The 14,279-nt window shown below is 44.8% G+C and overlaps 4 protein-coding genes across 4 annotated transcripts; 2 read left to right on the top strand and 2 right to left on the bottom strand.

Moving 5' to 3' along the window:
• Positions 1–172: 172 nt before the first annotated feature.
• On the bottom strand, positions 173–1,847 carry BHQ10_004989 (uncharacterized protein; the record flags this gene model as incomplete). Its single annotated transcript, XM_040877414.1, has 5 exons — positions 173–456; positions 511–814; positions 871–903; positions 962–1,468; positions 1,545–1,847. The coding sequence occupies 5 exons, from the start codon at positions 1,845–1,847 to the stop codon at positions 173–175; spliced, it is 1,431 nt and encodes a 476-aa protein (XP_040733493.1).
• Positions 1,848–3,050: 1,203 nt separating this feature from the next.
• Positions 3,051–3,908, top strand: BHQ10_004990 (uncharacterized protein; the record flags this gene model as incomplete). The annotated part of the gene is made up of 3 exons (XM_040877416.1): positions 3,051–3,093; positions 3,155–3,373; positions 3,433–3,908. The coding sequence occupies 3 exons, from the start codon at positions 3,051–3,053 to the stop codon at positions 3,906–3,908; spliced, it is 738 nt and encodes a 245-aa protein (XP_040733494.1).
• Positions 3,909–4,755: 847 nt separating this feature from the next.
• On the top strand, positions 4,756–6,986 carry BHQ10_004991 (uncharacterized protein; the record flags this gene model as incomplete). The annotated part of the gene is made up of 5 exons (XM_040877417.1): positions 4,756–4,970; positions 5,030–5,835; positions 5,887–6,037; positions 6,085–6,604; positions 6,666–6,986. The coding sequence occupies 5 exons, from the start codon at positions 4,756–4,758 to the stop codon at positions 6,984–6,986; spliced, it is 2,013 nt and encodes a 670-aa protein (XP_040733495.1).
• Positions 6,987–9,176: 2,190 nt separating this feature from the next.
• Positions 9,177–11,569, bottom strand: BHQ10_004992 (uncharacterized protein; the record flags this gene model as incomplete). The annotated part of the gene is made up of 14 exons (XM_040877418.1): positions 9,177–9,266; positions 9,318–9,525; positions 9,584–9,870; positions 9,926–10,051; positions 10,099–10,198; positions 10,265–10,278; positions 10,333–10,547; positions 10,599–10,771; positions 10,822–10,846; positions 10,899–10,993; positions 11,050–11,141; positions 11,190–11,294; positions 11,346–11,431; positions 11,485–11,569. 14 exons carry the CDS (start codon positions 11,567–11,569, stop codon positions 9,177–9,179), a joined length of 1,701 nt encoding a protein of 566 aa, XP_040733496.1.
• Positions 11,570–14,279: the final 2,710 nt, after the last annotated feature.

Genomic DNA, 14,279 nt, shown 5'->3' on the forward strand with positions numbered 1-14,279 from the left:
GAACATTAATCTGAAAATAGCATGGCATGTAAAATCCTCCTTATACTTTTGCAACATCATAGGTAATGTTCTCCAGAGTATGAGATCAACGTCTCAGATAAGCATAAATTGATAGATTCAAGGGAAGCCCTTAACCTCACTGCTAGATGTATGAAGTCCATACTGACATTTGCTACTTCTCCAAAAACAAAGTCTGCGAATTACAATACGAAACCAAGCCACTGACCCCCCACTCAGTCCCAATCCCACTCTCTTTGTGGCCCCCAAACGGCACCCTACCATCAAGATGAAAGTGTGTATTGACCCAGACCGTCCCCGCCTGAATTTTCTGCGCGAGCTCGTTTGCGCGCTCACTACTTCCAGACCATATTGAAGCACCTAGGCCGTAGTGAGTGTCGTTGGCTCTGGAGATAGCCTCTTCATAGGTGCTATAGCTGAGGAGGGGGACGATGGGCCCTACGCAGCATGTGAGACTCTTCAATATGGTTGCTGTGAGGACGGTTGACTTACCAAAAGGCTCCTCGGCAACAAGACGTGAATTCTCGGGCGGCCTGTCGACGATAGTAGGATTGATAAAATATCCGCTGCCCGAGGGAATATCGCCTTCCAAGGAAATGTCAAGTTTCTCCTCTTTGACGTGCTCATACAGACCTTTGACACGTTCATATTGCATTTTATTCTGGATTGGGCCCATAAAGACTCCAGGTTCATTACCCTCGCCAACTTTAAGTAAGCGTGTGGCTGCTATCATAGCCGCTTTGAAGTCTTCAAAGATCCTTTCGTGTACGTATACACGTTTCAAGGCAAGACAGATCTGTTTCCAGTCAGTCTTTGAGTGTAAGAGAAGAACATGGCGTGTGTATGACTCACTTGTCCAGTATTCAAGAACGCAAATTGAGCGATCTGTAAAGCAAGCAGAATCAGCAGTGTCCAAACTATGTACCTAACAGTGTAGACACACCTTAGGTGCAACATCAGCAATATCAACATCTTCACAAACAATTGCAGGATCATTCCCACCCAACTCAAGCGTAACGCGTTTAAGAGTCTTACTGGCAGTCTCCATAACCTTCTTACCCGTAAATGTAGACCCCGTAAACGAAATCTTCGCCGGAATAGGGTGGCTAGTAAGCCAGGGACCGAGATTGTCATCTCCCGACAACGCCTGCAGAACTCCAGGAGGAAAGAACCGCTGACCGAGCTCGACGAGCTTCAGACCACCACAGGGCGTGAACGGTGAGGGCTTGACAATCATCGTGTTCCCGGTCACCAAGCATGGTGCGATTTTCCCTGTTGCTAGGAAGATAGGGTAGTTCCAGGGGATGATTGCTACCACGACACCTAGAGGGGTGTATCGGGTGACGATCGTTTTGCCTTCCTCCTCGATTTTGTGGGTAGGGAGGTCAAGGTTCGTCATAGTGCGGATCCACTTGATGGCAATGTTCATCTCGAAATCCGCAAATTGCCTCTAATTGGGAGAGATAGTATCAGTGGGTGAGCTGGGAATACCGATTTTCGTAACGGACCAAAATTCATATACGTACCGGCTTTCCCTGCTCCCTAATGAGCATATCAGAAAAGGCCTTAAATTCAGCTTCAACTGCATCCGCAAAGGCAAGAAGCGCCTTTCTACGATCTTCATATGATATCGCAGCCCAACCAACCTGCGCTCTTTTCGCTGCCTGCATGGCCTCCTCAACGTCATCTTGGGTAGAGACAGGGACGTCTGGATTATCCTCTCCAGTGGCAGGATTGATGCTGTGCCGGACCTGAGCAGTAGAGGACAGACGACCGTCGATAACGTTAGCATAGCTAGACCAATCCAAGGGGTGGTGCGTAGAACCCATTTTGGCGAGAAATGCTGAAATCTATGAGACTATTTGCAAAGTTTCCTTTCAAGTTGGGGAGAATTGGGGATCTAGAGGGATTACTTAGCCGCCAGGCTGGTTCTCTATACTCTTATATATGGCCGGTTTGTACGTGCCAGAGGACGTGCTGTGCCACATTCCTGGGCAGCAACACCGTGCAGGATGAGGGGTAATCGTGAAACTGTCCGGGATGGTTGTTCTAAAAAAGCAGATATTCTTTGTTCGGCCCGGCCACTAAATGTTGTATGGTTCATCATCGATACGCGATCTAGATCTCATACTCGGATATTTTGCGCAGCCAGCCCCTGCTGGTATCTTCCCGCACTGCCTCAAAATCAGTAACTTGTCTATGGTCATAAAGAAGTTATCTGCAGGTTGACCCCTCTCTCCAACAAAGAACACTTTGTGTCAGTCCATCTCACAATGGCCCGAAGACCCCGAACGAGTCACGGCGGCCTATCTCAGCGGAGGTTACACGAATCTGGAAAATCGAGACACCTTAAACGATTCATGGTTGCGCTGAAAGACATATCAGTTAATCTAGACATACCCGGCCAGAATCTCTATCTGTGTATGCTGGCGCAAGGCTAGTTGGCAGGTGATCCTTGAGACTAAACAGCGACACAGAAAATGAATTTTAATACATTATCTTCGTGGTACAACATTGGGTAGGGACGTGCAATGTACATCTATTTTGAATTTTAAACATGATTATCAGAGGCGACAATGCATCGTCCTGTCTTAATCATTTTTTTTTACAACATTGGATAAGATCTTGGGGATTATAATTACTTAGAATCTCTTGAGTAATTAATATGACATATTTACTTTTTAAATAGTTACTAGTAGACTCACTCAAGATCCTATATCCGAGAACTACTTAAATTAAATCGGAAAGATCGCAATTATGAAGAAATTGAATACGAGAGGAAAGAAGAGAAGTTAGGGCTTGGCTAGGCTAGGGTTAGATTTATCCTGGAGTTCATTCTACCTCGTCTTCAAAGGTTGTCAAAATAATTATTACCCTTTCATCTTCTTCAATTTTCTCTTCGACCTACCGGCTTTTAGCCTTATTTCCAAAATCCTGCGCGGACTTAATCTATCTCCGCTCCTCTCTCCTTTATAAATTCGGTGAGATGTAAAGCCTTCTTTGAAAATTCATTCGTAGCTTTGACAACTGAGATGTCTGCTTCTCACGTTGTCCTGGTTACGGGGGCCAATAGAGGTTAGTTTTTGCATGATTACCTAGGTATAGGGGAAAGTTACTCGGACTAACCGTTTACCAGGGCTGGGCCTTGCTATTGTCCACGCCCTAGCGACCCGAGCACCTGGGTCGACCATTTGCTTGGGAAGCAGGTCAATCGATGCTGGTGTCAAAGCTGTGCAAGAGCTTCGCCAAAAAGGGGTTGATTCTATTATTGAGGTGGTTGAGTTGGATATTACCAAAGATAGCAGTATCAAGTCTGCGACCACAATCCTCCGTCAAAAGTACGGCAAAATTGACGGTAAGCTCCTAACTCTTTGCGAAATAATAAACCACAGCAATCTAATATTCCGTTTCAAGTTTTAATCAATAACGCTGCTATTGCCGGCAATCCAAAGCCCGATTTGAGCGATTTTCGTGAGGCTTACACTTCAATACTGGATACCAACATAACTTCGGTTGCCCTCGTTGTCTCCCATTTTCTACCCTTGTTGAGCGCTTCAGTTGAACCTCGTGTCATCAATGTTTCTTCGGCCCGAGCCTCAGTAGCTCTTCAGACATCCGGGAAACTTCCTCCGACCGCGTCTATACCGTATTCTATCTCGAAGACTGGATTGAACATCCTCACCTTGGAGCTGGCCAAACTCTACGAAAATATTCGATTTTACTGTGCCTCCCCTGGCCACTGCCGCACAGCTTTCAACAATTATAGAGGCAAAAAGGATCCCATTGATGGTGCAAGGGTCATTGTTGAATTAGCAGTAAGCGAAAGCGGCCGATATGACCCCGGGTTCTGGGAGTTTGAAAACGACTCCATGTCGCCCGTTGCCTGGTAGATTCTCCAAGTTGTGCCGTGAAAATATTTGTCCAATTCTGGCTCTGTTATGTGAAAAATTTATCAGAAGATGACATTGCATAGTCCTTTCTGGTTATTCTGCAGCATAGTACGCAATGTTTTCTAGAATGGAACATCGATCGCTCGATAGCCTCTTCAGCATCAATATGACGGATTTGCTTTTCGATGGTCAATTGATAAGCTCGTAGACAAGGGTTCCATGTATTTCTCAAGATAAATTAAAAAGATCGCGCGAAGTGGATCGAGAAAAAGAAGACGTATATTAGGGCTATTTGTCATGCTCCTTCCATCATTCCCTCTTGTCATCTCATTTTCTCAACTTATCGCATTTCATCTTCTCTTACTCTTCATCCTTCCCACGAACATTCCATTGTCTACTATTCCCAAAATCAACCGTTGCGCAACGTTTGTTCTGCTGGAAAGGTTCTGCCGATCATTTAAATGAGCTCGAGAGCTGACATCGCGAAAGATGATACATCTCAAAAACATCCTCACCCAACACGAACAGCCTCTTCCACGTGAAGACTAGCCAATGTGCGCTCTCCGATCGCTTCTGTCTTTCCGGGAAAAGGGGTTTGCCTGTCCAGATCAGCAATCCATTTGACACGTCTTGCTCTAAGACAGTCGTCCGAGTAAAAAACATCTGTGCTCGTGCTCATCAAAGCGAGGAGGCGCAACACGACATGACTTGGACACATGGATTGGAAAAGTTTGGAAAAATTTTCCAGCATAGTAGCCATCATGTAAAAAAGAATTTTAATATAAATGTGATCGCATTCACTCACAATGATCCAGCGCATTATAGCACTTCATGAAAAAAGGCGATCATGGAGGAGGCAGTCAACGTTCCGCTTCCATCCAACGAAGGAATCGCGACTACGGAGGAATTCTCGAAACCGCAATATGCGACGTCTTTACACTCGTTTATTTCTGATAACCAATCGGTTAATTTGACAGATTGGAGTCCAACTGTCGAATCTCGACGCCCACCCGGCTACAGATCCTATGAGGAGCCGTATGATCGCAGTAATGCGCCGTCTCGGTAAGTTGTCCACTCACATTGTACGAACAGAATAGAAGAACAAACTGACAATCTCGAAGTCACTTTAACAAGGACGTTACCCTGCAAGACTTTCCACTTCCCGCATTTCACAGTGTCAATGGCCATGAAGGCAGAAACACCCCACGGCCTGCTAGTCGAACAGAACCGGAAAACATCACTGATCACAATGCAACCAGATTTGATACGCATGAGCCAATTGAAGAGCTGCGTCGAAAAATAGCAGATTATGAATTGCCGCTCCTGCAGCAGGTAAACGAGAACAACAATGACCCATCTTTCGATCCGATCATCGAGGAAGAACATGGCGAGCAGCAACTTTCTTACGATCTGGTCGCACCACATCAGAACGGCGAGGCACCGCTACATTCTCTAGAGAAAAAAACAGAGTTAATGTTTTCGCGGGCGCATATGTTGGCCATACTGTCAAATCCTCGACATCTCTTTAAGTTTCGCGAGTTCCTTAACGCCGAACGACCGGGATCGATGCCAGTGTTAATGTATTATCTGAGTGCATGCAAAGCGCTCAAAGCAATCGAATATGCCAACGCTGTTGCGCAGTTACTGATGCCTTTGTCTGAAATTGAGGCGTCCGATGAACACATCCCGAATGCAAGAAACGTAAAGCTAGAACAACAGGCACAGAACGCACTACATGCTCTAGTGATTGATGAATTGCCGGCTTTCATCACATCCATTTGCGTCTCATTGGTTTCAAGAGTTGTTGAAGAAAAAATCAAAGGCACTCTTCCACCGAAATTCCAAGGCACAACCGATGCGTTGGCCGAAGTGTTTTGTTTGACAGATCCATCCAAACCAGATAATCCGATCATTTTTGCATCGGAAGGTATTGTACCCTCCATATTCAAATGGAAAAAGAGTATCTAACAATTACTAGAATTTCATCGCACAACTCAATACGGAGTCGATTATGTCTTGGGACGCAATTGTCGATTCCTGCAAGGTCCAAAGACAAACAAACATAGCACGCGTCGTATTCGCGAGGCGATCGAAGCTGGCCGACAGCATTCGGAAGTATTTCTCAACTAGTAAGTATTATCCTTGTTCAAGATAATATTACTGCTAACAGCCATAGTCGTCGCGACGGGTCTCCATTTATGAACCTTCTCATGTGCTCACCACTCTGTGATAGTAAAGGGAAGGTTCGCTACTTCATTGGGGCGCAGATCGACGTTAGCGGTTTGATCATGGATGATGCTCGTATGGACTCAATGACGGAACTCAACACATCTGGACAGTCGTTGCCCAATGGGCAATCCGATCTAGAKGGSGAGCCGCAACAAAAAGGACACATAAATGGTCACAGGCACAACGGTTCTGTGAATGGAAATCTATACAATTCTTCAGAGACTCCTCGGAAACCTGGGGAAGCCAGAAACAATCTTATGGAGTTTGCAGAGCTACTCAGCCCCGGAGAGCTATCAATGCTACAAGAGCATGGAGGCTCGCTATTTGAGCCTGTGGTTCCTCGTCGGGACAGACCGTATATGGGCCACACGAAGCCTCGTATTATGTTGAGGGAAGGGAGACCCCCGTCTCGAGACAAGCTACATACAATAAACAAACAACCCAATCTGCCCGGTGTTTATCATAATGTGCGTACTCACTTCTATCTTCTATGAGCATATGTACCGAGAGCTCTGCTGACTTAAATAGTATCTGCTCGTTCGACCATACCCTTCGCTTCGTATACTCTTCACGTCGCCGTCTCTCAGAATTCCTGGCATTCTACAATCCTCTTTCTTTTCCAGAGTAGGCGGCTCACCTACAGTACGCGATGAACTTCTTCGAGCATTCATCGATGGACGAAGCGTAACGGCGCGAGTCCAATGGCTTAATCGATTTGACTCTCTCGGACGTAGCAGATGGGTACATTGTACACCTCTGTTGGCACACACTGGCGGCGTGGGAGTTTGGATGGTGGTTGTTGTCGACGACGATGAGGCGGACTGGAGAGCACAGCCAATTATGGAGTGATTTCAATGTATTATATATGGCTCGAAATAGAGGCGGTGGTTCGATATTTAGAATAGTCGTCTCCTACTAATTTTACGTATATAGTGGCGTACTTCGTTTGACTATCCCTGAATCTCAGCTCGTATATACGAAAAACTTCCATTTCGGTTGAGGAAACTTGAGACAAAAGGAGTTCGGCCGAGAAATTGCAGTGAAGAAACGCGACAAACCCTTCCGATTTATCCAGTACCGAGGCTGGCACCCATCTCTGACATCACATCATCAAAGGCTGAAACAATATATAAAATGATGAAAATCATCCAAAACAATGTCCAGTATGCCTTCGATAGAGAGAATGCATTTAAAAAAATCAGTGGTGCTCTCCCGCTATCAAGATGCAGTGCTCCTGCCAACGCCGCAATAACCCTCCAACCTCAACACCAACCTCTGGACGATCTCATCAATCACGACCATACCAACAGATTGTCTTTGAGTCCACAGGAACGGGAAACACCCGTTTCGAATGGATATCATCCACAACCACCTCGACATCGCCGGACGAGACGAGGAGCCGTGTACGCTCGCATGTAATGCAACGTTTTCGAGCGCAGCAGGCTCTCGGTCATCAAATGCCAGCATCAAATCAAGTCGAAGTATTTGCAGATCGTGATCCGCGTATTAAATATTATTTTACATGTCGGACGTGTGGACGGCTCAATACGGAGTGTTGTCGAGAGACAACTTCGGAGAGAGATCTGGAAAGCCATTTGAGCGGGGTGTCGATGCGATGTGAGAAGATCTATTAAAGAAAAAAAAAAAAAAAAAAAAAAAACTTTCATCGTACAGCGTTACCTGTCGACTACACATCGGAAACGGCGCAGCTCTATGAATACTGTAAGGGTCTCAATTCACGTCAGACTACTAAATGAGAGCTGACATCCACCAGTAGCACATGTATACGTCTTCATCCAGAATCCCGTCCGAAGAACCGGACTTGGTCTTGTGCAGTACTGCCTGCCATTCATCATCTCCAGCGCTGCAGTTTTGAACGCTCTACTGAGCGTTGTAGCGACCCACCGAATTCTCATGTCTGGCAGCAACAGGCACTGTTTCGATCTGATGACTGCGTATTACCATCATAAAGTCCAAGCAATTCAGATTGTGAATCAGAGTCTGGCTAGACATTCGAATGCGGTGGCGTATGACGTTCAGGTTGCTATCGCTGTATTGGCGATTATTGAGGTTTGTGATCCGCTCTTCAAAATGGAAATGGTAGCTGATGATGTATCAGTATACAACTGGAACAAGGGAGAATGCACGAAACCACATGTCAGGCTTGCGAGAGATAATGGCTGCTCATGGAGGCACCATTGCAGCTCCAGCTGATCATCATTTATCATTTGGTATCGTGAATTTGTTCGTAATCCTCATCTATAATAATCGTTTGACGTATTAACGTAAAGCAGAGCAAATAAACTTGTCTCCAACCGGCATCAGGATTATCCAACAAGCAATGAAGTGAGGATGCTAGACCACATCCTTTCAACCTTGCCCCAAGACAGTCATCCCTCGATAAGATCAATGTTCCATTCCCTCAAGCACCTCTCGACAACCATGCCACGAACATCGCACAACAATATGGCCCAACAGTCCGCCTGGTTGGACCTACTGAATACTACCGAGCTAAAAATGCACAGAATCCTTGAAAACGATCTCAGTCCTCGACATCAGTCGTCAACATCATTTGTGACATGGCGTGCATACCCAATTGCAGGAAGTATTTTCCTATGTCTATGGCTACGCCAACTCTCGCTACAAAGCAACGTATTTGATTATCTGGTCGATTCCATGAAGTATGCATTTGAGGATACAAACGAGGATCAGTATCCGCCAAGAGTATACTTATGGCTTCTCTTCGTTGGCGCAGCGGCGGCTGAAGGACGACGAAATAGGAGATGGTTTTTGGAAAGGCTATCTGATGCTTTGGGAAGATTGAAACTGGGTTCGTGGCAGCGTGTGAAAGGGGTGTTGGTTGTGTTTCCTTATGTGGAGGAATGTGATCAATACTTTCAAAGGGTGTGGGAGGAGCTTCAGACTGGGGAGTTTTAGCTTGAGAGTACATGTTTAGAGTATGGATAAAAGCATGATAGATATGTATGTAAACTAATAGAATGTCGTTAGCTATGCCACTCAAACTCCTTCCCCTTAGAACTACTGCCTTGAATTAAACGCCTCAACAGCAGCACTAGCCATCTTCACAGCCAAAGGCGCATCATGCTTTCCAAGAATTAATTCAACAACCTTACCAAGTGTTAGCATCTGATTAACCTCGTATCTGATGCGCATACATACCTGGGTACAATCGGCAGCGTTAAATTGCTCGTCATTAAGCAACTTGACAAGTTCCGCACCAGTCTCGACACGATGATATCGCGAAGGATAATTCGATCCAAACGTTTCGCATAACTTTTCATACTTCCAGACCGGAACGGTGTTGTAAGACGCTTCCATACCATGAATGAGTCGCTCGATGGTATATCCGCCGTTGTTGATGATGAATCTGAAGACATAATCAGCGTGATCCTCCCCAAATTCTGCTTTAACAGGGGGTTGCTAACATTGTAGCATTCAATTCCCATCTCAAATAATCCGCCAAAGCCTGAACAGTCAACTGCAACGATCCCTCACCGGTAACCAAGATTCCACGCTTGATAGACCCATCCTCTTTGCCAGCTACGAAAGATCCTAACGCAGCGCCGGTTGCGTATCCAATACTTCCAAATACAGTCTGATTGTACATTCGCACATTGTCGATAGCCATCAAATTAGCGGCGGGAATGCCGTAGCTGGAGGKGCCTGTTTCGGCGATAATGAAATCGTTGGCGCGGAAGTAGCGGCCAAGTGTCTGTACAAAAATTAGTCAGAAGGCAGATGTACATTTTCATGAGTGGGAATATTACCGGCCAAAGAAAGTCTTGGACTAGACTTCCGAAATTCTCGTAGTTGTCGTTTGGATATGGATCCCAAGTGACCTCTCGCGGAGTCACGGAGAGGGATGAAAGATGTCGAACCAGGTTTTGAAGAAGCTACGACATTAGCATTGGTCTGAAATGTTCTGTGTGAGGGAGCGTACATATTTGCTCGTAACATTGTACGACTTGCCAGCAATTTTGACCGAGAAGCGCTGGAAATCGACGATATTTTGGTCCTGGAGCTGAGTAGTGAACTCTCCACTTCATAATCAAGAAAGTGTATCAGTAAGTAACCCTTGTTTAGTATGTTGCTTGGCAAAGACATACGTATTGAAGTCAGACTATACAGTAGAATTAGTGCAAGTCTCTCACGAAAATGAAGGTCCTGGGCCTACCGGATAATTTCCGACGAGCAAAACCAACTCTGATTTTTCAACAGCAGCCCTGATAGTATCCGGTGACGCTCCTCCAGAATAAACACCACCAAACAACTTCCCGTTACCGAGCTGCTCGCTAATACCACCCTTGGACATGCCAGTTGAAAAATAAGGAACTCGAAGAGACTCAATGATTCCTCGCGTTTCTTCAAGAAGATCAAAACGTACGGCACCTGTGTGAAAGTATTAACCTTGGATCGCATGAAAAATGGGTGAGAACATACCGCCATCCACAATAATGACAGGGTCTTTACGAGTTTTCAGTAAGTTAGCTATTTTCGTGATTATCTCTGTTTCCTCTTCCTCCTTGTTTGATGGTAGGGTCGTGATAAGTGGCTTTGAAAGATGACTGCTAGGAATAGTCTTTGGACCAATATCGACTGGTACACCGATGTAGCTGTATTGGTTAGATTAGATCTATCTTTCTGCATAGCTAGTTCAACTTACACTGGTCGGGAGTGGTATAGCATGGCTGCGTAACGTGTCAGCACAACTGTTTGCTATTCAATAATGGAGTCATTCACCCTCAAGCACCCTATCAATCTCCGAAGCAGCACTATGAACATCGCCCAGGACAGTGTCCGCAACAGTGATATGCTTGATCATCTTTTGGTACATTCTGTAATAAACAGTCAGTGACTGTATCAAGACCTCTCCGAAGAATATAAGGTATACCCAAACTCCCCATTTCCAAGACTATGATGCATAATAGCACGACTCTTCATGGCGGATGTGGATGGATATCCCACGATATGCACAACCGGGACCTATACATCGTAAGCTTTAAGAAGAAATATACAGAATGGACGACTCACGTATTCCGCATATTGACCAGCCATGCCGCAATAAGCAGATAGTTCTCCAGGTCCGAACGTAGTGACGAAAGCACCGATACCGTTCACGCGTGCGTAACCATCGGCCTATGAGAGCACATGTTAGCAGGTAATACAAGCCCTTAGAGGTAGACATACAGCGTAGCTAGCGATGAGCTCATTTGCATTTCCGCGCCATGTCAAGCCTGCGGCTGGGATCATGTCAAGAATCACCAGCTCGTAGTCTAGGCCCGTTAGCCGAGTATTAAAACTACGACCGATGGGATAGGGATAGTACCGCCAGGAACACCAAACACACACTTGACTCCAAGCTGAGCAAGTCTGGTGAAGATGTACTGTCCAATAGAAATTTCTTCTGCCATGGTGTTCAAGACTCTTGAAAGTCTGATGATTGATGGAAAAAGTTGTGTATGAGGAAATAGAAATCATCTTCGAATAACAAGGCAGATCGTTCAAATAAATACATGAAATATAGTCATGGAACGTTGACCCCTCTTTCTTATTTCAATTGCAAAGATTAATGAAGTTTCTTTATAGATTGTGTCCTTGACAACCAAGCATATACAAAAACCGCACTAGGCCCAAAGCAGGTCAACCATTGTCCCAAAATGGAAATGTTGATTAAAACCGCATATTATATTCGCTATCGACAAGGATTCGTAAGCAGGTCTCAGCCTGGTAATATTCGTTCTCATATATTCATATTGACAAGCTTTTCACATGTTTCGAGGCCAATATCTGCGGGGCTCGCGTTTGCGCCGGAGGACGAACTTTGAGGCGAACAATCTCCCGAAGAGGGAAGTAGCCCTAATCTGCGACCGCGAAGTCATGCATGATGAGTAATCTATGACGCTTCGTTTATCTTTAAAGTGATACAATTTATATGCAGTCGTCGTAATCACTATGTAGAGGGTCGGAATCTGAGTTTGGATGGCTTGAGATAATCCGTCGTTTATTCTCATGCAACATGAGAACCATCGTGTAAAGAATAACCCGAAAGCACGGCTGAAACTAAAAAGACCGGCGCTCATAGCGATCAGCTACCTCAATTGAGATTGCTTCTCTGAGGCAATGTTATGTCCCGAACCATACCAACTTCGAGCTCCTCTCCCTGCGCCTTCTTATTGCTCCTTTTCATTTTTAGAAACGTACGATTTCTATTGACCTACTTTTCTGCATCTCCATCTTTCCCAGCTTTTCTCTACTTTCTTTCTCGCTCCTCGTTCGACATCTTCAACCAAGCCATATATGCACACGGAGATAGCGAGAACATTTCGAAAATAAGTGATATGAAGACATCAAATTCTCGCTTATTGATCTTAGTCTTTCCATCTCCACACCATCCACAAAAGTCAACGCGTTCCCGTATTCTTAGTTTGTCGAGATTTTGCTTTGCCATTGAAGGTACAGTCGGTCAATAATGAGTCTTGATATGATTCCTGCTTGAGCTCTTCAGTGGGTTTTTGTGATCTCTCTTAGATTATCCCGGTTTCAGAGCACGAAGGACTGGGAGATTGAACCCAGATAAGTCGAATTGTACTAGAGATAATATAGTGCAAATTCCAGAAATTGCATAAATGCGAACTATTTCTAGCACTAGTTATCTATTAGCGGAAACGGGATTCGTACATCTACCTACACTGGAGGCCTTCGTACGGCGGTTTGAGGGCCCTGTACGGCTAAATCTTGATGGAGGTATATGTCGAAGAATAAAGGAATATGAACTTATTCCCGAATCATAAACACACATCAAAGTGCTCTGGGCTCGCTTTGAGCGTTGAAGAATATGCACGTCCCGAATGTGGCTGGGTACCCACCCACTAGATCTAGAAGACCCTTCCAGGGAGGGGCAGAGTTGTTTCGTAGAAAATCTTTTGAAGGCAGGTAAAACTTAGAATCTATCAATTATGATTGAAAATTTCCTCCACGAATAGTCTTGCCCGTTTGCCTGTTGACCTGATCCATACAGTAATTGGGTTTCTTCCCAACCGGGACATTAAGAGCCTGCGTTTAACGTGCACAACACTGAGTCAAATCGCCTACCTTCGCTTAAAAAGGGTATTTTTATCCCCCAATCCGCTCAATATCCAAGTCTTCCGCGCAATTGCAGACCATGACAGCTTCCGACAAGGCCTTGTGGAAATTATCTGGGACGATACGCTCGTGGCGAATGAAATCGAACTGGATGACGACCGCAGGAATACCTTGTCATTATATAGTGGTATTGGACTTGTAGAAGACGTTCCTGAATAATTTTTACGAATTTACGAGTGGAACTTGAAGTTGTGGCCCTTTGATAGTAAGGAAGACTATCTATTGGTTGAGACGTCATAGGGCTACTATTATGGTCTCCTACAAGGGCAGAAAGATGTGCTGAATTCTAATACTAATTTAATAGCACTAAGATATAGTTTGGAACGCTTTCCAGCACTATATAGAATTACTATTAGCTCCGCAGCTTATAAATTGCTAGGTTCTCCTCTCTATGAAACACCTAGGATCTGCGCATTCTCTTCTAGCTTTAACTATTATATCCTCCCTGCCTGGCTACTTTAGTTTAATCCACTAGATAAAGAGGACCTCTATAAAGCTCCAGATTAGGATCAAGAAGAGGCTAAGAAATGGTGGAGCTTTTCTATAATCCTCTGTAAACTCATGCAAGTGAGAAGCTATCATATCTTAGAGTTCATTATTAATGCCTATATCCTTAAGATAGGCCTGAACTGCTGTGTCTTTAATCAGTTAAATAAAGAATATAATAATTTCATTATATTACTTCAGCAGCTAGGATTTAAATATCTTGACCTAGCTCTCATTGCCAATAAACAAGATAGAAACGGGCAGCAATAGTTATCTATACATAGCAGTACCTCAGACGTGCTCTCGGCGAGAGTTCAGATTTGGGACACATTAGCCTCCGCTTCACAATTAGCTATTGCCAGTTAAGAGATCATGCTGGACACTTTATCCCGCTTCGCACGATTTTTCCCATTGACACGTGGAAGAATTTGCAACACTTTGGACTATCAGGCTTTTTAGTCAAGGTAGATGATTTGCTCTCAGTTCTCGTAG

Source organism: Talaromyces amestolkiae (genome assembly GCF_001896365.1).
Source record: "Talaromyces amestolkiae strain CIB chromosome Unknown scaffold8.1, whole genome shotgun sequence".
Classification (NCBI taxonomy): domain Eukaryota; kingdom Fungi; phylum Ascomycota; class Eurotiomycetes; order Eurotiales; family Trichocomaceae; genus Talaromyces; species Talaromyces amestolkiae.